The following is a 23,778-nucleotide window of genomic DNA, read 5'->3' as shown; positions in this document are numbered from 1 at the left end:
AGGAAATAAATCATCCACATGTATTGATCACATCTTTACTAATGCTGCAGAAATCTGCTCTAAAGCAGTATCCACATTCATCTGATGTAGTGATCATAATGTAGTAGCCATATCTAGGAAAACCAAAATTGCAAATGCTGGGTCTATAGTGTATAAGAGGTCATATAATAGGTTTTGTAGTGATTCCTATGTTGAAGATGTAAAGAATATTTGCTGGTCTGTGGTGTGTAATGAGGAGCAACCAGATGCTGTACTTGACACATTTATAAAATAGCTTATTCCAGTTACTAATGAGCATGCACCCATTAAGAAAATTACTGTACAAACTGTTAAATCCCAGTGGATTGATTGTAAATGTGTATGGTTGAGAGGGATGAGGCAAAATGAATGGCAGATAAGTCTGACTGCACAGCCGATGGGCAAACATAGTGTAAATTAAGAAACCATGTAACTAAATTGAACTTAAAGAATAAACTGTACTATGAAACAAAGATAAATTATAGTAAACATATTTGGAGCACCTTAAATTAAGTTTTGGTCAAAAAGGTATGGTTCCACCAGTCATTGAATCAGATGGCTCATTCATCACAAAATCCACTGATGTTGCCAACTTCTGTCATTTTTTAATTGGCAAGATTCGCAAACTTGGGCATGACATGCCAACAATAAATTCTGAGCCTACACATCCACGCATAACTAACCAAATAATGAAAGACAAGCATTGTCATTTTGAATTCCGTAAAGTAAGTGTGGAGGTGAACAAATTATTGTTTTCTATCAACACTGACAAGCCACCTGTGTCTGACAACTCGGATGGAAAATGACTGACGATGATAGCGGACGATATTGCAACTCCTATTTTCCATCTTTTCTAAGCCTACAGGAAAGTGTGTGCCCTCAGGCCTGGAGGGAAGCAAAAGTAATTCCGCTACCCAAGAATCATGAAATTGGGGTGAAAAAGGGGTAAAAAGTACAGTAGCTAAGATAGGTATAGGTCTGTCTATAATAAAGCTCTGCGCTGCCTTCTTAATTAACAACACTAGCAACAGTGCCTAGCTTTGTCGCACCTGGACGACTGTCCAGTCGTGTGGCCAGGTGGAGAAAAGCGAATGAAAATGACAATCGGCCCAGAAAAGGGCAGAACAGCTGGCCCTTAAATGTACACGGGGAGCAAACATTAACAATATGCATGTCAATCTCTGCTGGCTCAAAGTAGAGGACAGATTGACTTCATCACTACTTGTATTTGTGAGAAGTATTGACATGTTGAATGCACCAAGCTGTCTGTTTAAATTGCTAGCACACAGCTTGGACACCCATGCCTAGCCCACAACACATGCCACCAGAGGCCTCTTCAAGTCCAAAACAGACTATGGGAGGTGCACAGTACTTCATTGAGCCATGACTACATCAACTCATGCAAGCAGTAAAAATCTGATTTAAAATACACCTTATGGAACAGAGGGCTGTGAAGAGGCACAGACACATATCTTCAATTTAAGCCTACGAGAAAGTGTGTGCCCTCAGGCCTGGAGGGAAGCAAAAGTCATTCTGCTACCCAAGAATAGTAAAGCCCACTTTACTGGCTCAAATAGCCGACCAATCAGTCTGTTACATACCCTTATTAAACTTCTGGAAAAGATGCAGTGCTATTTTACAGTAAACAAATGAACATACTTTCATCAATGGTCCTTCTGTAGCTCAGTTAGTAGAGCATGGCGCTTGTAACGCCAGGGTAGTGGGTTCGATCCCGGGACCACCCATACGTAGAATGTATGCACACATGACTGTAAGTCGCTTTGGATAAAAGCGTCTGCTAAATGGCATATATTATTATTATTATCAACCTTATAGGGAAGGACATTCAACAAGCACAGCATTTACACAGAGAAATTGATGATAAAAAGATTTTGTTAGACTTCAGTGCAACTTTTGACATTATCGATCATAGTCTGCGCTGTGCAAAGCTGTCATCAGGGCAAAGGGTGGCTACTTTGAAGAATCTCAAATATAAAATATATTTTCATTTGATTAACACTTTTTTGGTTACTACATGATTTCATATGTTATTTCATAGTTTTGATGTATTCACTATTATTCTACTATGTAGGAAATAAGAAAGTAAAAATAAAGAAAAACTGGAATGAGTAGGTGCGACTTAGACAAATACTGTAGATATTTCTGTGTTTAATTTAATTTCAAATATGTTTTCATTATGGGGTATTGTGTGTGAGCATTTTTTTATTTAATACGATTTGAATTTAGGCTGTAACACAACAAAATGTGGAACAAGTCAAGGGGTATGAATGCTTTCTGAATGCACTGTAGCTATGCAGGCTAGCTACCTCTCCTTTGCTAGCTAGCCAACTTAAGCCAACACACAATCAAATCAAGCCGCTGAAATGACAGCAAACTATGTGAACTTTCATTTGCTTGTTTTACCTTTGTTTCTTTTGCCATGCATTTGGATGTACCCATTATAATGATCTTGATAAAGGAATTCGCCATGCTGGTGGAGATCTTAAAAAAAAAAAAAAAGAAGTTTTTCCACAGGTTGTAAGCTTTAGACAAACCCCAACTGTTGCAAAAAATATGCTAGCTTAGGGAAAAAAGATTTTTCCAGGGTAGTTTAAGTTTATAAATTGACTGGCTAGGCTTTGGGACAGAATGCCTATACAATAGGTATACAAACTACCTGACAGTGAGAGGCTTTTAATTGAATCCTGGCTTCAGTGTTTACCCTGGTTTGTCTCAAAAGACATGTTATTCTTCTACTTCACGTGAGTAATTTCATTAGTTATTGTAGTTACTGCACAGCTTTACTTCCAAGGTGTTATTATAGGCTTTACTTGAAACAGTTTATTCACCCGGACTGCTTTCATCTCTAGGCAGAGATAATAGGAACCACTAAGGAAGGAGAATGACGCGCACGTGCAACAGAATATTGTAGTGTACCAAATTCTGAAAAATCCTTTGGTGCAGTAAATATAAATTAATCCAATCCACCAATGTAGCTGAAGGGCCACATACTATAGCAATTAATTTGAATGTCTGTTCTATCCATTGTATTTATACTGAAGAGAAATATAAATGCAACATGCAACAATTTCAACAATTTTACTGAGTTACAGTTCATATAAGGAAATCAGTCAATTGAAATACATTCATTAGGCCCTAATTTATGGATTTCACATGACTGGACAGGGCACAGCTATGGGTGGGCATAGGCCCACCCACAGGGGAGCCAGGCCCAGCCAATAAGAACGAGTTTCTCCCTACAAAAGGGCTTTATTACAGACAGAAATACTCCACTGTTTCATCAGCTGTCTGGGTGGTTGGTCTCAGACGATCCCGCAGGTGAAGAAACTGGATGTGGAGGTCCTGGGCTGGCGTGGTTACGCGTGGTTTGCAGTTGTGAGTCCAGTTGGGCTTACTGCCAAATTCTCTAAAACTGTCACGTTCTGACCCTAGTTCCTTTATTTTGTCTTTGTGTTAGTATGGTCAGGGTGTGATTTGGGGTGGGCAGTGCAGTCTATGTTAATTTTTCTAGGTTGTGTTTATGTGTTTGGCCTGGTATGGTTCTCAATCAGAGGCAGGTGTCGTTCGTTGTCTCTGAATGAGAATCATACTTAGGTAGCCTTTTCCCACCTGTGTTTTGTGGGTGAATATTTTCCGTTTCAGTGTTTGCACCATTCGGGATTGTTTCGGTTTTCATTTTGATTCTCTTGTTATTTTTGTATTTTGTATTCCTTCTCATTAAAAGACATTATGGATACGTACCATGCTTCGCATTGGTCCGATCTCTCCTACTCCTCCTCAGAAGAGGAAGAGGAAATCCGTTACAAAAATGACATTGGAGGAGGCTTATGGTAGAGAAATTAACATGAAATTATCTGGCAACAGCTCTGGTGGACATTCCTGCAGTCAGCATGCCAATTGCACACTCCTTCAAAGCTTGAGACATCTGTGGTATTGTGTTGTGTGACAAAACTGCACATTTTAGAGTGGCCTATTGTCCCCAGAACAAGGTGCATCTGTTTAAAGATCATGCTGTTTAATCAGCTTCTGTCAGGTGTGTAGATTATCTTGGCAAAGGAGAAATGTTCACTGACATGGATGTAAACACATTTGTGCACAACATTTTAGAGAAAAAGCTTTTTGTGCATATGGAACCTTTCTGGGATCTTTTATTTCAGCTCATGAAACATGGGACCAATACTTTACATATTTTTGTTCAGTGTATGGTGGTTATTTATTGTAATTCTCCGGTGGTTATCCTTCTTTCCATCTGTTATTATCTCTTGGGGTTCCTGCAGGAGTCCAGATGGAACTTCCTCTTTGCCTTCCTGGCCTTGCCTGCCTTGCTGCAGCTCTGTGTGCTGCCCTTCCTACCCGAAAGCCCGCTTCCTTCTGATGGAGAGGAGGGATGAGGCCGGTGCAGAGAAAGGTAAACCCTATTAAATAAAACACACGCACACACGTGTTTACATTGCCTTTGCATATATGGCCTGCTGAGATAATGACTCATCAAAAAGATGCTGCAGATACTGTGTTGTGTACTGATGAATATACTCGTCACACATTGCATTGGAAGGGATTACATGCTGTAACGTCTGCTTCCAACTCACACCCTCAAACATGTAAATCCCCTGAACACAGCTCACTTTCCAGCCCACACTTTCACACCTCGATCCCCTGAACGCAGCTCACTCTCCAGATCCCAATCAAAATCATTCTAATCAACAGTTCACACACCTGTATGTCATTATCACACACCATTTTGTTCAGTCCTTTTCACCCCATCTCTGAGGTATTGTTTGTTTTGTGACACTCGTCTTTCAGAACTCTTTTTCCTGTGATTTACTCCTCCTTTGTATGATAGTTTTTGCCTGCCTCACTGACGACGCCTTTTGCCTATTCACTGCCTGTACTTTAGCGTATCAGATTTCCTGTTATCTACCTATTGCCTAGATCTCCTGGACTATGTTACTAGCCTTTTCCCTGCCTGTACTATTGCCCTTTTGGACCCCCTGTGTATGACCTTCTGCCTGCCCCTGGACCCAACTACCTGCCGCCTCCTGTGGTCCTTTTCAATAAACACCTGTTGCGCCCTGCGCTTGAAACCAGCTCTCTGTCTCCCCTCGTGTTCATTACACATGTAAGGGGAACATGTTGATTTTAGCTCTTCAATCAACGCTGTATCATGCTCTTGAGCTAGCCAAATTGCATAAATTATGCCAAAAACTCCTGCACAGTGCTGAATTACTGAGGTGCTCATACACATGTGACCAACAAGATGGTGCTGATGGAGAAGGGCGACATCTTACGAGTTCCAACCCAACTTTGCGATGTATAGACTTTTGTGTTTCTTTACTTTTTTTTGTACAGAAATTCTATTATCCCGTATCACCGCCAAGCATCTCTGGACATCAGATTGACAGTTACTAACCTCGATTTTGACTTCAAATCCGACTTCAAATCCGACTCAGCTGTTCCACTGTTCGTACTAGACTCTATTCCTTTGTTCCACGGGCTACCAAAACACTGCACTGGGAATAGAGCTGTAGCCCTGGTGGCACAGCGGTTTAACGCACTACGTCTCATTGTTGCGGCATCAATACAGCCTGGGGTTCGATCCCAGGCTCTGTCATTACCACCCGTGACCGGGAGTCCTATAGAGTGGAGCAGAATTGTCAGGGTTAGGGGTGTAACATCGTGCTGTAACAACTCCTGATGGGTGCCTGTAGGCTGACTTTGGTCATCAGTTGACAAGCGTGGCTTGGTGGTTCATGTTTCGTGGGATGCATGACTCGACCTTTGCCTCTCCCAAGCCTGTTGGAGAATTGCAGTGTTGAGACAAGATAGGAATCACAAATTTGGAGAGTAAAAGGAGGGTAAAAAAATGGAGTCAGAGGGAAAAACAAATGGCGCTCCCTTCCGTTCTATTGTTAAATCTCTAGTCACTCGAGAATAAGATGCCGGTTGACCTTCGTTCAAGTCTCGTTGATAAGAGATTCTACAATTAGAATAAGCTACAATTATATGTCTTACTGAAACGTTGCTGGATGATGCCACTATGCACGTAGTAGTACTCGATGGATTGTCCATGCATCGGCAGGATTAGCGCCTTCAGAGAAGTTGAAAGGAGGACTGTTTAAAATAAAAATAAAACTAGTATGCTGCTTCCAGTGTGAAGGAAATCTCGAGCTTTTGCTCACCTGATTTAGAATACCTTATGGTTAGTGGCAGACCCTTTTATCTACCAAGACAGTTCTCATCTGTAGTTGTCTACATCCTTTCACATGCCAACACCATTCTGGCAGTCAATGAACCATAATGGGCCATAAACAAACAATAAACCGCTCACCCAAAGGCAGCATTTCTGGTGGGTGGAAACTAACGCGGAGATACTTAAAACCATCCTAAAACCACCACTTCTACCAACACGTCTCCTGCACCACTAGGGGAGTTAAAACTCTATTTTACGCCCAGAAACGCATACAAGGCCCTCCCCCGTTCTGCCTTCAGGATATCTGACAATGACTCCATTCTCCTGCTTTCTGTTTATAAATATAAGCTCAAACAGGAAGTACCAGTGATGCGCTCAATACGGAAGTGGTCGGCTGTAGCGAGGCTACAATACTGTTTTTCTTGTACAGACTGGGATAAATTCTGGGATTCATCCGATAGCATTGAGGAGTTTACCACAAGTCACAAGCTTCGTCAAGTGCATAGACGATGTCATCCCCACAGTGACTATAAGAACGTATCCAAATCAACAACCATGGATTACAGGCAATATCCACGCTGGGCAAAAGGCTAGAGCTACTGCTTACAAGAAATGGGACACGGACATGGACACATACAAGAAAGCCCGCTACGACCTCAGACGAGACATCAAACATGCAAAAGGACAATATAGGAGGTTGGCGGAATATTCAAATGAAATTTTATTGGTCACATGCAGATGTTATTGCGAGTGTAGCGAAATGCTTGTGCTTCTAGTTCCGACAGTGCAGCCATATCTAACAAGTAATCTAACAATTCCACAACAACTACCTAATACACATAAATCTAAGGGATGGAATAAGAATATGTACATATAAATATACGGATGGGCCATGGCCGACCGGCATAGACAAGATGCAATAGATGGTATAAAATACAGTATATACAACTGGGATGAATGCAAGATATGTAAATATCATTACTAATGTGGCAGTAATAAATTGACTTTTTTAGAGTGGCCAGTGATTTCAAGTATGTATGTAGGCAGCAGTCTATCTGTGTTAGTGATAGCTGTTTACCAGTCTGATGGCCTTGAGATATTTTTACAGTCTCGGTCCCAGCTTTGATGCACCTGAACTGACCTCCTGGATGGTAGCGGGGTGAACAGGCAGTGGCTCGAGTGGTTGTTTTCCTTCATGATCTTTTTAGCCTTCCTGTGACATCGGGTGCTATAGGTGTCCTGGAGGGCAGGTAGTTTGCCCCGGTGATGCGTTGTGTAGACCTCACTACCCTCTGGAGAGCCTTACGGTTATGTGCAGAGCAGTTGCCGTACCAGGCGGTGATACAGCCCGACAGAATGCTCTCGATTGTGCATCTGTAAAAGTGTGAGTGTTAGATGACAAGCCACATGTCTTCAGCCTCCTTCAGCCTTCACCACACTGTCTGTGTGGGTGGACCATTTCAGTTTGTCCGTGATGTGTACGCCAAGGAACTTGAAACTTTCCACCTTCTCCTCTGCTGTCCCATTGAAGTCCACGATCATCTCCTTTGTTTTGTTGACGTTGAGTGAGAGGTTATTATCCTGACACCACACTCCGAGTGCCCTCACCACCTCCCTGTAGACTTTCTTGTCGTTGTTGGTTATCAAGCCTACCACTGTTGCGTCGTATGCAAACTTGATGATTGAGTTGGAGGCGTGCATGGCATACAGTCATGGCTGAACAAGGAGTACAGGAAGGGGGCTGAGCACTCACTCTTGTGGGGCCCAAGTGATGAGGATCAGCGGGGTGGAGATGTTGTTTCCTACCTTCACCACCTGGGGTGGCCCGTCAGGAAGTCCCAATTGCACAGGGTGGGGTTGAGACCCAAAACCTCAAGCTTAATGATGAGCTTGGAGGGTACTATGGTGTTGAATGCTGAGCTGTAGCCAGTGAACAGCATTCTTACATACGTGTTCCTCTTGTCCAGATGGGATAGGGCAGTGTGCAGTGTGATGGGGATTGCATCATCTGTGGACCTATTGGGGTGGTATGCAAATTGCAGTGGGTGTAGTGTGACAGGTAAGGTGGAGGTGATAGGATGCTTGACTTGTCTCTGAAAGCACTTCATGATGATGGAAGTGAGTGCTACGGGCGATAGTCATTCAGTTATGTTACCTGTTATGCAGGTGAATGAGGACCCAAAAGCGACTTGGCGAAAACAGAGTCTTTATTCCAGTAAAGGAAATAGGCAATACTCCTGGACAATCAGAGCAGAAAACAAAACATAAAAAACTTAATTCCACTCGTAGTGACGAGGACAGACTGGAGACTCGACCATTAACTGTAGGTTGCCTCGGGAAGGCACCGACCGTAGCAGACTCAGACACCTGCTCACACGCAGCATCTGAGGGAAACAAGACACGACAGGGCGAGACAAAGACACAGCACGGCGAACAATATACAAGGATCCGACAGGACAGAAACGGAAAACAAGGGGAGAAATAGGGACTCTAATCAGAGGGCAAGATACGGAACAGGTGTGAAAAGACTAGATGATTGAGTAGGGGAATAGGAACAGCTGGGAGCAGGAACGGAACGATAGAGAGAAGAGAGAGAGGGAGGGAGAGAGAGAAAAAAGGGAACAAACCTAATAAGACCAGCAGGGGGGAAAACGAACAGAAGGGAAAGCAAAATGACAAGACAATATAAGACAAAACATGACATTACCATTGCTTTCTTGGGTACAGGAACAATGGTGGCCATCTTGAAGCATGTGGGGACAGCAGCCCGGGATAGGGAGAGATTGAATATGTCCGTAAACACTCCAGCCAGCTGGTCTGCGCATGCTCTGAGGACTCGGCTAGGGTCGCAGTCTAGGCTGGCAGCCTTGCGAGGGTTAACACATTTAAATGTCTTATTCACGTCGGCCACAGGAGAGAGGGGGGCGCAGTTCTTTGTAGCGAGCTGTCGGTGGCACTGCATTATCCTCAAAGCGGGCAAAGAAGGTGTTTATTTTGTCTGGAAGCAATCCTGGTCCGTGACGTGGCTGGTTTTCTTTTTGCAGTCCGTGATTGCCTGTAGACCCTGCCACACATATAGACCCTGTCTCGTGTCTTAGCCGTTGGATTGCGACTCCACTTTGTCCCTATATTGACGTTTCACTTCTTTGATTGCCTTGTGGAGGGAATAACTACACTGTTCGTATTCTGTCATATTCCTGGCCGTCTTTCTATGGTTAAATGCGGTGGTTCGCGCTTTCAGTTTTGCGCGAATGCCGCCATCTATCTACGGTTTCAGGTTAGGGTAGGTATTAATACACAGTAGGAACAACATTTTATATGCACTTCCTTATAAACTCACTGATTACGAATCAATGTGTCAATCTATATATTACTCTCTGAGGCTACCCGGAACATGTCCCAGTCCTTGTGATCAAAACAACCTTTAGTCTTATTACACCGGCTCTGATGCCTGTCATATGTGTCAGGGCGTGCAGACAATAATGGATTACAAAGCCATTAGTTGCCTAGCAATGGATAACTCCCAAATGAACTAAACACCATTATGCTCGTTCCGAGGAATATAACACTGTGCCTTTCATGAAAGCCCATGTTTTTCTGGATTACTGTGTGATCTCACTCTCTGTGGCAGATGTGAGCAAAATGTTTGAACAGGTCAACAATCAGACAGAATGCCAGGGAGCATTCTCAAAGCATGGGCAGACCAGCTGGCAAGTGTCTTCACAGACATTTTCAATCTATCCTTGTCCCAGTCTGTAATCCCAACATGTTTCAAGGTGACCACCATTATCTCTGTTCCCAGGAGCTCCAAGGTAACCTGCCTAAATGACTATCGCCATATAGCACGCACATCTGTAATTACGAAGTAATTTTTGCATTTCCTACTCACATTGCAGTATTTGGTATTCAGACTTGCCTAATTCAGTCGTGTAACACGCTCTACAAGCTACCTTGCGCACTCTCAATAAATTTAATTCAACTGCTGAAAACCCTCCCACTTGCTGGCCAACATATTTTCTTGTGAAGATTTCATTTAATGGGGTTTTAAGTACAATTATCTTAAGCCATCCCTTTAAATACATTACACATTTTTATTCAAATTTTGTTGACAGACTCAATAGAATACATTGAGAGAACAGGTTCAGAATATAGGGATCAACTAAAGAAAGCCATTTACAGTTGAAGTCGGAAGTTTACATACACTTAGGTTGGAGTCACTAAAATTTGTTTTTAAACCACTCCACAAATTTCTTGTTAACAAACTATAGTTTCGGCAAGTCGGTTAGGACATCTACTTTGTGCATGACAGAAGTAAATTTCCCAACAATTGTTTACAGACAGATGATTTCACTTATAATTCACTGTATCAAAATTCCAGTGGGTCAGAGGTTTACATACACTAAGTTGACTGTGCCTTTAAACAGCTTGGAGAATTCCAGAAATTTATGTCATGGCTTTAGAAGCTTCTGATAGGCTAATTGACATAAGTTGATTCAATTGGAGGTGTACCTGTGGATGTATTTCAAGGCCTACCTTCAAACTTGCTTGACGTCATGGGAAACCATCCAAGACCTCAGCCTCAGAAAAAAATTTGTAGACCTCCACACATCTGGTTCATCCTTGGGAGTAATTTCCAAACGCCTGAATGTACCACGTTAATCTGTACAAACAATAGTACGTATAAACACCATGCAACCACGCAGCCGTCATACCCCTTAGGAAGCGTTCTGTCTCCTAGAGATGAACGTACTTTGGTGCGAGAAGTACAATCAATCCCAGAACAACAGCAAAGGACCTTGTGAAGATGCTGGAGGAAACCGGTACAAAAGTATCTATATCCACAGTAAAACAAGTCCTATATCAACATAACCTGAAATGCCACTCAGCAAGGAAGAAGCCACTGCTCCAAAACCACCATAATAAAGCCAGACTACGGTTTGCAACTGTACATGGGGACAAATGTCCTCTGGTCTGATGAAACAAAAATAGAACTGTTTGGCCATAATGACCATTGTTATGTTTGGAGGAAAAAGGGGGAGGCTTGCAAGCCAAAGAATACCATCCCAACCTTGAAGCACGGGGGCGGCAGCATCATATTGTGGGGTGCTTTGCTGCAGGAGGGACTGGTGCACTTCACAAAATAGATGGCATCATGAGGAAAGGATAAAGATGTGGCTATATTGACGCAACATCTCAAGACATCAGTCCAGAAGTTAAAGCTTGGTTGTAAATGGGTCTTCCAAATGGACAATGACCCCAAGCATATTTCCAAGGTTGTGGCAAAATGGCTTAAGGATAACAAAGTCAAGTTATTGGAGTGGCCATCACAAAGCCCTGACCTCAATCCTATAGACAATTTGTCGGCAGAACTGAAAAAGTGTGTGTGTGCAAGGAGGCCTACAAACCTGACTCAGTTACACCAGCTCTGTCAGGAGGAATGGGCCAAAATTCACCCAACTTATTGTGGGAAGCTCTTGGAATGCTACCCGAAACGTTTGACCCAAATTAAACAATTTAAATGCAATGTGACCAAATACTAATTGAGTGTATGTAAACTTCTGACCCATAGGGAATGTGATGAAAGAACTAAAGCTGAAGTTAATCACTACTATTATTTGTCACATTCTTAAAATAAAGTGGTGATGCTAACTGACCTATGACAGGGATGTTTTACTAGGATTAAATGTCAGGAATTTTGGAAAAACAGAGTTATTAAATGTACATGGCTAAGGTGTATGTAAACTTCCGACTTCAACTGTATTTATTTTCGTCTCTGTTTCAGCACTAACTGGTAGATTTAAAAACACTAATCTTGTAGTTTACATTTTAGGGTTAGGAAAGTATGAATCATTACAATAGAAAACAGTTTGGAGAGCCTTTATGCACAAAATACTGTATATGGATGAATTCAAAATTACAGTGGTTTGATTAATCCTGAAAGTCGTCATATTGACATTCCGTCCATTAAATATTGGAAGGTGGAAGGAAAGTGTACAATAGGGGTTGAACAATAATCCTATAAATCTACCCTAAATCTCACTAATCATGTATGACAACTATTCAGTCGTTGTGAACCGTGAGCCAGGCTCCAGGTTTAACTTGCTTTGTGTAGTCTGAGTTCCATAATGATTCAAATAGGCTACATTTCCTAAGGTATTGCACAACGTTAGCCTAGTATGATCCACTAATGCTAGTGATCCTCAGGAACAATTTAAGGAATTTAAATATTTCTATATTTAGAAAAAAAAAATCCTTTATTTTACCAGACAATCCAGTTAAGAACAAGTTCTTATTTACAGCATGGGCCAATTGCACGCCGCCTTATGGGACTCCTAATCACGGCCGGCTGTGATAGAGCCTGGATTTGAACCAGGGACTGTAGTGACACCTCTTGCACTGAGATGCAGTGCCTTAGACCGCTGTGCCACTCGGGAAACCATATTTGACAGAGGAAAGAAAGGTAAACAGAATGGAATGGACTGATACATGTATTTTTTAATGTGGGTTCCTAACAAACAATGTTTGCAGTCATTCACAAATGTTGTTGTGACATTTGGTGTGCTCTGGGAGAGGATACTATGTTAGTTCTTATTAATGGTCTCTGTAATTGTAAGTATATGCGTTGCATTGTAGTACATTAAAGATCCATTCTTCATACTTGGCACGCATTCCAAGGGGTTCCAGTAGGCCTAAGGCCTACTTATCTCTGACATTGAACAAACATAACCAAACATTTTATTATTGTGCATTTTGAAGCAAAGGTAAAGGCTATGTTCACACTCTTATTGTAAATAAAGTGCATTTCTCTTTGAATCAGTTACCTCTTCCCATGCCCCACCCTTTTTATATTGTTGGTAATGTTGGTAATTATCAGAAAACCTCAACTCTAAAACGTTTGTGTAGCAGGTACAAACTTAAACCGATCATATTTTGACGGAAGTCGGCAGACTCTGAGCTGGAGCATAGAAAGTGATTATTATCGGTTTAATTATTTGGGGATCCCTATGTTAATTGTGTTGGTGCTTTTAATCAATATTGTACTGCCTTGTTTTGGTTGTGTGTTTGTGGAGCTGTGTCTAGTGCATGTTTCAGGTATCCCTGTCCTATCCATGGGGCACGCAGTCCTGTAACCGAATACAACTAAAAAAATACGAAGATAACATGTTCTTGTACATAAGGTGTGGAGCATGGGAATTAAAAGCAAAGATGAGAAGCAGAAAATAAATGGTTGCATCTTGTTGTTCAAATGCACAATCAGGGTCTCAAGAGCTCAAATGTTGTGCTACAGACACATTCAGAGTTATACAATATACATTTATTTCAATCAAGACTGTTACTTACTGGAAGGTGTGTTCAGAGAGGACAATGGTTCTAGATGGACTAAGATCGTTGCCATATAACTACTTTCACAATTGATTATACTTTAGTAAAAATGACCATGCCAACCGACAAAGCAAGAGGATCTGTGAATGAATGCAAACACAGTTTATAAAGGCAAAGCCTCGTTCTTGATTGCCAACGAGCTGCACCTGACTGGCGAGACGGAAGAAAGCTACTCTTGGTGTTCACCGGTCACACCTGCATGAAAGAATATGTTGATGCTTCTAGTGTTGATGCAACCGCTTTTGCCGAACTGTCCACATACTTGACAAAATCAGTCATATTTCTGACTTTCCCTTAAACCTTTTGGCAAAAGAACGGCATGGGGTAGCAAGGCACAGGACAAACAACATGCTACATTTGAAAGTTCACTTTTATACTGTCTAGCCTAATGTCTGATATCCCCAAAGGATTGTGTGATCAGTGAAGTCTATGGAGACATGATTCTCCCTGGTCTTTGAAGTCATGTTATAAATTACCCATGGAGACCTTTGAATAGACTGCCTTCTGCCTTTGTACACAGGAATATCCCACAGTCATGTTTCCTGGGAAAGGCTATGATGGTTGAGAGTTAAAACTTGGAAGGATGTGTTTTTTGAGGAAGTTCTACTCTTGACAGAATGGGGCTAAGAACCTTATGTTAACTTGAAGTCTAAAGGAATATCTTTTTTTCCAGATCATCCAATACTGTCGCATTTGCGGCCCATTTTCATTCAAATATTTATTGATTAGAACCCCTAGTGTCCAGCCATCTCATTTTACATCCCTGGCTACTGTAATCATCTGTGTCCATATTGTTATTCTTCACTGATTTAGCCTTAACGCAGCGTGCAACCCTCTTTGTATAGTGGCAGTCATTGATGCAACATGATCTTTCCTCTGAAAAGAGCCTTTAAAACCCCTCGGAGTCGATGTCCGTGCCCACGCAGAAATCAAATTAGCATAATACAAAAATCCCCATAAAAATAAAAAATAGGTAAATTTAAGCTAGAGATTGCATTAGCCGATGGTGCACTTCTGCAGAGAAAGGTGACAGAGCTACAGCGGTGAGACACATCAGACCATGAGGCAATCCCGAAAATGTATTTTCTCACTAAATCGTCTGTAGCACCCGAACGGTTTGGCCTACAAACGGAGAACACCATCATGTTCGTAAGAGTCATCGTTCCATAGAGGGGTCATACGAACGTGATGGTGTTTTCCGTTTTGCTCTATGACCCCCACAAGCGTCTTGGGAGTCGTCTGATGTCGGTACAGACAATCTTCCAACTTCTGTCTGTAGGGTCGAACAGTTTGGGCTACGCACTAATAATACCTCTCGGTGGAAAGGTAAGACTCTCACAAACATGTACAGTGTCAGTTGTTTTCTTATTTGACGTCCACAGGCCACATACGACTCATCTGAATGTCCCTGGCTACCAGTTGAAAGACCCCTTGACTTTTTCCACATTTTGTTTACTTTACAGCCTTATTCTAAAATGGATCAAATATATTTTTTCCGTCATCAATCTACACACAATACCCCGTAATAAAAAGGCAAACTGTTTCTTAGCAATGTTTGCAAATGTATTAAAAATAAAAAACAGATACATTATTTACATAAGTATTCAGACCTTTGCTGTGAGACATCACATTGAGCTCAGGTGCATCCTGTTTCCATTTATCATCCTTGAGATGTTTCTGCAACTTGATTTGAGTCCACCTGTGGTAAATGCAATTGATTAGATATTATTTAGAAAGGCACACACCTGTCTATATAAGGTTCCACAGTTGACAGTGCATGTCACAGCAAAAACCAAGCCATGAGGTCGGATTAATTGTCCGTAGTGCTCCGAGACAGGATTGTGTTCGAGGCACAGATCTGGGGAAGGGTACCTCCATGTCAATGTTTTTTTTTCGTGATCTTACTTCTATCTCTCCAATATAGGACAGACACTGCAGAACAAACTTCTTTTAGATTTTTTTTGGGGGGGGACTATCTTAATCTTGTCAATTGCCATTTAGTCGAGAGCTAATACAATACCATTTACTGTGCCTTAAACTCTGTGTTTGTGTAGCTGTTCAGAAGAGGACATTGTGAATGGAGAAAAGGTTTTAAATGTATGCAACATGATACTACCAATGATCCTAATGGAAAATGCCCCATAGATATTAATTTAGAGTCCTCCAATCCTCTAAATGTAATTATTGGCGGAGAGTCACGTCATTACATCCCCCCCTCCCGATATACTGTAGGCCTACCATAGGCGAAATGAGTCTTACTAGTGTTGAGTAATATGCTGTTAAAAATGGTGTAGGTCTTATTTATTTAAAGAGCATATAAAAGTTAGAAGCAAAAGCCTACAACTATTTTTGCACCGTTTCGGCTGCTCTGAGGCAAACATGGGGACTGGTCTTGATAAATCAATGAGATTTTTATTTTCACTTAATCTCCGTTTGGGTATTGGTTAGACAATATATTGAAAATTAGGGTGCAGAAATGTTATGCCCTTAGCGTAACCTTTATTTAACTAGGCAAGTCAGTTAAGAACAAATTCTTATTTACAAGGACAGCCTACTCCTTCCTCGTGCACTGCGGGTATTCTTTAGCTAAATAGCCCAGTACTGTACTGCACGTTGTACAATGCCATATTTTCCATTCCATTCCATCCTAATGGAAACCCAGAGGGTTTTTCGTTTTTCTTGGAATAGAAAAAATATAATTTGAATCAAATTGATTAAGAAAGTATTAATCAAAAGTTTGGACACACCTACTCATTCCAGGATTTTCTTTATTTTTTAAAACTATTTTCTACATTGTAGAATAATAGTGAAGACATCACAACTATGAAATAACACCGGTCTCCCACGTGCCACACATTTTGTAGTACAGACATGGACCACTCTCCCTTATGTAAGGAATTAGGCACTTTCCCATGTTTACTACAGTATGTATTGTAGATTGCACAGTAGCCTAATAAATAAATAGACACATTTTCTTAATAATAATATTGATAAAAAGTACACTTTCAAAATGCAGATGTTGATTTAGTTATGGATCTATAACAAATTTCTATGGGAATAAATATCACTGATTTACAGAAATATTGGAACAAAGTTGTCTAATGAAGGCAAACAATTTAGAATCCTCCAATCCTGTGGCCTACTCCTGACCGTCACGTTGTACAGCGCTATATTTTCCATTCCATACTAACGGGAACCCCAAGGGTTTCGTTTTTCTCTGAATAGAAACACCATAATATCAAATTTCTTAAAAACAATCCCATATACTATGTTTTACAAAAATGTTTTAAATTCTATAATGCCAATACGGAATACTATCAAATGCTTGTCAAAGATGCCCTCTGGTGGTCAAACTAGCAATAGCTTGCAGTAACAGGAAAAATGTCTGACAATTAAATGACGTGCCACAGAATTCTGCAGCAGCACGCACGGTGTGCCACAGTATGACACAACTTTTAAAGGTGGAACCACTGTAGGTTGGCAGGTACAGACCACTGCTGTCACTAAATCCTGCCATTAGATTTATATTCACAATCACTAGCCCAGCGTGATGCTAGTCAGACACAGGGTGTTCTGTTCCCTCATTCCCTTTTGCTTTCCTATCTCCTTGCCTTATTTATAGTCTTCAACGTGGCCTCTTTACTATATACATTCTGTGTAGAGATTTACTGGAGTTTGAAAACTATCAGTATGAAGCTGCCTGGCCTAAGTCTGACATCATGCTGCAATGAGAATGCAACACATGTCTGTACGTAGTGATAGGTTGTCATCGCCATAAATGGCTTCTTCATAAATTGTCCTAAGGCATTAGGATTGGAGCTATGCCGTTGTTATAAGGAACTTATTATGAAAGCATTATGTTTTTCGCCCTCAAGTTGTTGCTCTCAAATTCCTCTTTCCTTTTGTCAAGTGCTCTGTGATAATGGCAATGTGAGAAGCATTTGCACAAAATAAAGCTGCATTGAATTGTATTTCATCTCCTCTTTACCGCCATTCTCTTGGTCCCTCTTTGTCAGCCTCTAAACATTTACACATTTTCATAGATCTAGCTGAGATCACGGCATGGGGTTCTGTACTGATAATACCCTGGTGAGATCTCTCCACTAACAGCCTAATGTTGTTTCACAGAGTCTGTCTGGTCTCGATAAGGCCCCTTTGTTGTGTGTATCACTCTGCGTGCTGTGAAAGGGCTCAGGTTCCAGTACTGTCTTACATAGCAACACACTTATCCTATTGAACACAAAATAGTCAATGAACAATGTCACTGTTTATAATCTCCCTACAGAAAAATAAAGCCTGTGCAATCCGTTACACAAATGCAAATTTGGCATGTAATTAAATCACAGGTAGGCCTGTTCAGTTAAACAAATTTCAACAGTCAGTGTTGTCCAAACTTGTTTTCTGTCACCCGTGAAGTTTTGCAAGACTATACAGTATATACTGTAGGGTTATTGCAAATTTGGCATAAAGTTAAAGCATGTGATGCTAGAAACTGTAACAGCATTCGTCTGTTGAAGAAAGAGAGTCGGACCGAAATGCTTACTCATGACTTTAATGAAAGAATCGCGCTACATGAAATAACTGAAACTAAATACAAAAACAACAGAACGGAACGTGAAACTAATTACAGCCTATCTGGTGACTACAACACAGAGACAGGAACAAACACCCACGAATTACAAAGTGAACTCAGGCTACCTAAATACGGTTCCCAATCCGAGACAACGAGAATCACCTGAATCCAATTGAGAACCGCCTCAGGCAGCCAAGCCTAACTAGACATACACAATCCCAATGCTAATAAAACCCCAATAAGAACCCAACACATAAACCCATGTCACACCCTGGCCTGACCAAAATATATAACGAAAAACACAAATTACAATGACCAAGGCGTGACAGAACCTCCCCCCTAAGGTGCGGACTCCCGGACGCACCTCAAGAGCATAGGGAGGGTCCGGGTGGGCGTCTGTCCATGGTGGCGGTTCTGGCTCGGGGCGTGGACCCCACTCAATTAATGTCCTATTTCCTCCCCTTCGCGTCCTGGGATAATCCACCTTCTCCGCCGACCATGGCCTAATAGTCCTCACCCAGATCCACACATAACTGAGGAGCAGCTCGTGACAGAGGGGCAGCTCGGGACAGAGGGGCAGCTCGGGACAGAGGGGCAGCTTGGGACAGAGGGGCAGCTTGGGACAAAGGGGCAGCCCGGGACAGAAGCAGCCTGGGACTGAGGGGCAGCCCGGGACTGAGGGGAAGCCCGGGACTGAGGGGAAGCCCAGTACTGAGAGGAAGCCCAGTACTGAGAGGAAGCCCAGTACTGAGAGGAAGCCCAGTACTGAGATGAAGCTCAGGCAGGTAGTAGGCTCCGGTAAATCCTGGCTGGCTGGCGGAACTGGAAGATTCAGGTTGTCTGGCCGATCTAGAAGATCATGGCTGACTGGCACTTCTGGTGGATCTTGGCAGACTGGCACTTCTGGTGGATCCTGGCAGACTGGCGACGCTGGGCAGACTGGCGGCGCTGGGCAGACTGGCGGCGCTGGGCAGACTGGCGGCGTTGGGCAGACTGGGAGCACTGGGCAGACTGGGAGCACTGGCGGCGCTGGGCAGACTGGGAGCACTGGCGGCGCTGGGCAGACTGGGAGCACAGGCGGCGCTGGGCAGACTGGGAGCACAGGCGGCGCTGGGCAGACGGGAGACTCCGGCAGCGCAGGAGAGGATAAAAGCTCTGGCTGCGCTAAACAGGCGAGGCGCACTGGAGGCCTGGTGCGTGGTGCTGGAACTGGTGGTACTGGATCGAGGACACGCACAGGAAGCCTGGTGGGGGGAGCTGCTCCCGGAGGACTGGTGTGTAGAGGTGGCTCTGGATAGACCGGATCGTGCAGGCGCACTGGAGCTCTTGAGCACCGAGCCTGCCCAAGCTTACCTGGCTCGATGCCCACTCTAGCCCGGCCAATAGGAAGGGCTGGTATGTGCCGCACCTGGCTCTGCACCCGCACTGGAAACACCGTGCGCTCCATAGCATAACACGGTGCCTGCCCGGTCTCTCTAGCCCAACGGTGAGCACAGGAGTTTGCGCAGGTCTCCTACCTGGCATAACTATTCTCCCTTCTAGCCTCCCCCCAATAATTTTTTTGGGCTGCTTTTCCGGCTTCCAACCGCGTCGCCGTGCTGCCTCCTCATACCAGCGCCTCTCCGCTTTAGCCACATCTATTTCTTCCTTGGGACGGCGATATTCTCCAGGCTCAGCCCAGGGTCCTTTACCATCTAATTCCTCCTCCCATGTCCAAATCTCCAAGTGGTGCAGCCTCTCCCACTGCAACTGCTCTTCACGATAAACAGGGAGAGTAGGCTCAGGTCTTGCTCCTGACTCAGCCACTCTCTCTCTGCGCTCTCCCCCAATAAATAATTGGGGGTTACTTTCGGTTTTCGCTCTGCGTCGCCGTGTTTTCCTTTTAGACTCCATTCGTCTATAGCCCTCTTTGCACTGCTGAAGCGAATCCCAGGCGGGCGCCTGCACTCTCTCTGGGTCGGCCGCCCACCTGTCGATTTCTTCCCACGTCGTATACTCCATGCCTTTACCTTCCATAACGTCCTCCTTTAGCTCCTGCCAGTTATCTACGTCGTTGCCAGTTACATGCTGCTCGGTCCGTGAGAGGTGGGTGTTTCTGTAACGGCGTTCGTCTGTTGAAGAAAGAGAGTCGGACCGAAATGCAGCGTGTAGGTTAGTCATGACTTTAATGAAAGAATCGCGGTACATGAAATAACTGAAACTAAATACAAAAACAACAGAACGGAACGTGAAACTAATTACAGCCTATCTGGTGACTACAACACAGAGACAGGAACAAACACCCACGAATTACAAAGTGAACTCAGGCTACCTAAATACGTTTCCCAATCCGAGACAACGAGAATCACCTGACTCCAATTGAGAACCGCCTCAGGCAGCCAAGCCTAACTAGACACACCCCTAATCATACACAATCCCAATGCTAATAAAACCCCAATACGAACCCAACACATAAACCCATGTCACACCCTGGCCTGACCAAAATATATAACGAAAAACACAAATTACAATGACCAAGGCGTGACAGAAACATGTTCAATTATACAAAGCTTTACAGTTGAAATCTGTTTCCGGTCACTGCAGTGTTTCTCAACACCAGGTTTTCTTTTACCAGTAAATACAATTTTTTTCCCAAAGTTGGTTATGTCAAGGTGATGATGGGTTGAACAAAAAGGTAAAAAGAAAACACGTGTAAAAAGTATGTACCACGTACAGAAGTGACCAATTATTACCTGTTCAACTTAACAAACAAGTCAAACCACAACTTGGTCTTTGTTCAATATAATAAGCACTTTGGGAGTCATTGTGTGTGTGTGTGTGTGTGTGTCTCAGCCTTCAGGGCCTTCCTAGGCAAGAAGGACGTGTCCAAAGAGTTGGAGGAGGTGCACGCTGAGGGTCGGGCCCAGAACACCCTGCACATGGCGTCTGTCACTGAGCTCCTGCTTAACCCCGCCTTGCGCTGGCAGGTCATCACCGTCATAGTCACCATGGCCTGCTACCAGCTGTGTGGCCTGAATGCCGTAAGTGGCAGCTTTCTCTCATCTCTGATAATTGAGTGTACAGTTCTCTGATTTAAAAAAATTCCAGTGCATTTGAAGGTATTAATATTGGGGGTTATTTGTTCCATCAGAGATGCACTTCATCCAACCTCCATTTAGCTTGGGTTTGACCGGGGGGGGGGCTTTATTTGGCTCATAGCGCTTTTGTGACTCCTAGTGGCGGGTTGGGCGCCTGCAGGCTAACCTCGGTCGTCAGTTGAACGGTGTTTCCGCCGACACATTGGTGCGGCTGGCTTCCGGGTTAAGCAGGCGGGTGTTAAGAAGTGCGGTTTGGTGGGTCATGTTTCGGAGGACGCATGACTCAGTTGCAGCGATGAGACAAGTTCGAAATTGGGGAGAAAAGGGGGTAAACATTTTATATATATATATATATATATATATATATATACATTTTAATCTAACAATGGAATGACTAATAAGTGGCTTGGCTCTCCAGCAGCAGTAGTTGAGATGGAAGTGTTATTAAGATGGTGACAGTCAGGGGGGGAAAAACTCCTACTGATAGATAATAATCTCCTTTCACAGACAAACGTCTAGATGTTATTTGAACTTGCTGAATTATTCATGCAAGTTTATGCAAGACGCTTCCTGGGATTTATGGGAGTATGCAATCTATTGCATCAATGCTCGATGTGCTTATTCATTTACCAGTCCTCGAAAAACGTCTCCCCCCTCCAAAGAAAAAAACTGTTTTCAGGAATTTAAATTAAGATTTTCTTTTCAGATATATTGCCATATAGTCACAGAACTTCACACGCAATTTTTCCCAATAAACTTCATTACGAATGCATTACTGGTGACTTTGCTGTGTGATAGGAACAAGATAGAAGGAATGAGATGCTGATGACAGTGTATGAACATGAGGGCTCACAATGAAAAGGCTCGATTAGTATCAATCCAAGGACACAGCTGAACAAGAACAAATGGAACTTGTGGCTTAATTAAATCACTAATCGACCTTTGCACCGTAATTGGCATTTCTTTCCGGCCCGTAAGACAGACAGGAGATTGAGCTTGCAATTTAAAGGACAGGGATGTATCCATAGAGAACATTTTTAAGTGTTCTATTTAATTTAGTAGCTGTATCCTCACTGGCGTAGTTACTGTACAAGGCTCTTACTAGCTCCTCATTCACTGGACCTTTAAAATAGGAATATGCCAGTGCCACCAATCGCTTTTGTTGGAATGTGGCGTTTATCTTCAAATTGAGCCGGTAATAATGTTCTTTGACTTAAAAATTTACTGGCATAGCATTGGTTTTACATTCTTGGGGGTGTTGCTATCCCTTTCGTTTTTGTAGGACAAATAACTCAATAGTGTAAAGGCATTTATTTCTAACCTGCAATGTGAAAGTCTCAATAAATTATGCAGATTTTAAACGCAATGGCGCAAATCAGTGTTGATGTCGGAGCGGTGTTCGGCGGTCGACGTTGCCGACCTTCTCGCCATTTTTAATTTTCCATTGGTTTTGTCTGGTCTTCCTTCACACCTGGTTCCAATCCCATCAATTACATGTTGTGTATTTAACCCTCTGTTTCCCCTCATGTCCTTGTCGGTGATTGTTTGATTGTATGTTATGTTCTGGTGTGCGACGGGTTTTGTACCCACTTTTATTATTTTGTATATTTTGGTTTTCTGGGTTTTGTGAGCACTTATTAAACGACTCCGTTTATACCGAGTTCGTTCTCCTGCGCCTGACTTCTCTGCCACCAGCACGCACCCATTACAGTTGAATTCCCCTGCTCCTGACCTTGGTGGGTGAATTGATATTTATGCCATCTTTTCTATATTTTCTGCCTATTCCAACTACTTGGCACTGGACGGCTTTAATTCTGAAACTGATATTTAAAAAGGCATTCATCTCTATACATCCATTTCAATGGTTAAATGCTATTTGATATCAGGGTCGTTTTCAATGGGTTCAGTTGGTGTGGGATATCATTTATTCACATTTATTTATTGATATGGGTGGTGTACAAGCGATATGAGCACATGCAGGCCAAAGCTTTGATGTGGCCTAAAATGCCCACACTTTTGATGCGGTGGTATTTGTTGATCATTGTTATCTCTTGACAGATCTGGTACTACACCAATGGGATCTTGAGGGACTCGGGCTTTGCAGAGAATGTGATCCCATACATCGTCCTCAGCACAGGCGGAATAGAAACGCTGGCTGCCATTGTGTCAGTGAGTAAAACCTCTCAGGCAATCTTAAAAACAACTAAAAGCTCACATTTATACACACGCACACCACCATGTTCAGCAAAATGCTCCAAGTTGTCTTGACATTAGTCAGCGTCATTGCAGGTGAGTAAATAGGCTACACAGGAACCTGTGAATAACCAGTCCTTTCAGTGTCCAGGCATTGACCTCAGAGTCATATTGTGCAACTCTCTGTCACCGGACAGCAACCCATAATTTCTGAGTTACTTGTTCACTTCAACATTTTGTGTGAAACCGGATTCATTTCGTCTAGTATGTGTTTGTCATCATTGAACCATAGTTTATTTTACTCCATTTGTCATTTAGAAGAT

At 42.8% G+C, this 23,778-nt stretch overlaps 1 protein-coding gene across 1 annotated transcript; it reads left to right on the top strand.

The window, feature by feature from the left end:
- Positions 1–2,760: 2,760 nt before the first annotated feature.
- LOC124026860 (solute carrier family 2, facilitated glucose transporter member 9-like) lies at positions 2,761–23,431 on the top strand (the record flags this gene model as incomplete). The annotated part of the gene is made up of 4 exons (XM_046339533.1): positions 2,761–2,780; positions 4,317–4,447; positions 21,018–21,205; positions 23,321–23,431. Coding segments are annotated over exons 1-4 (450 nt in total), but the record flags the coding sequence as incomplete, so codon positions are not given.
- Between the last annotated feature and the right edge of the window lie 347 nt (positions 23,432–23,778).

Source organism: Oncorhynchus gorbuscha, unplaced genomic scaffold, assembly GCF_021184085.1.
Source record: "Oncorhynchus gorbuscha isolate QuinsamMale2020 ecotype Even-year unplaced genomic scaffold, OgorEven_v1.0 Un_scaffold_2839, whole genome shotgun sequence".
Taxonomy (NCBI): domain Eukaryota; kingdom Metazoa; phylum Chordata; class Actinopteri; order Salmoniformes; family Salmonidae; genus Oncorhynchus; species Oncorhynchus gorbuscha.
The sequence above is the reverse complement of the archived record's forward strand: the minus strand, read 5'-3'. Positions and strand labels throughout refer to the sequence as shown.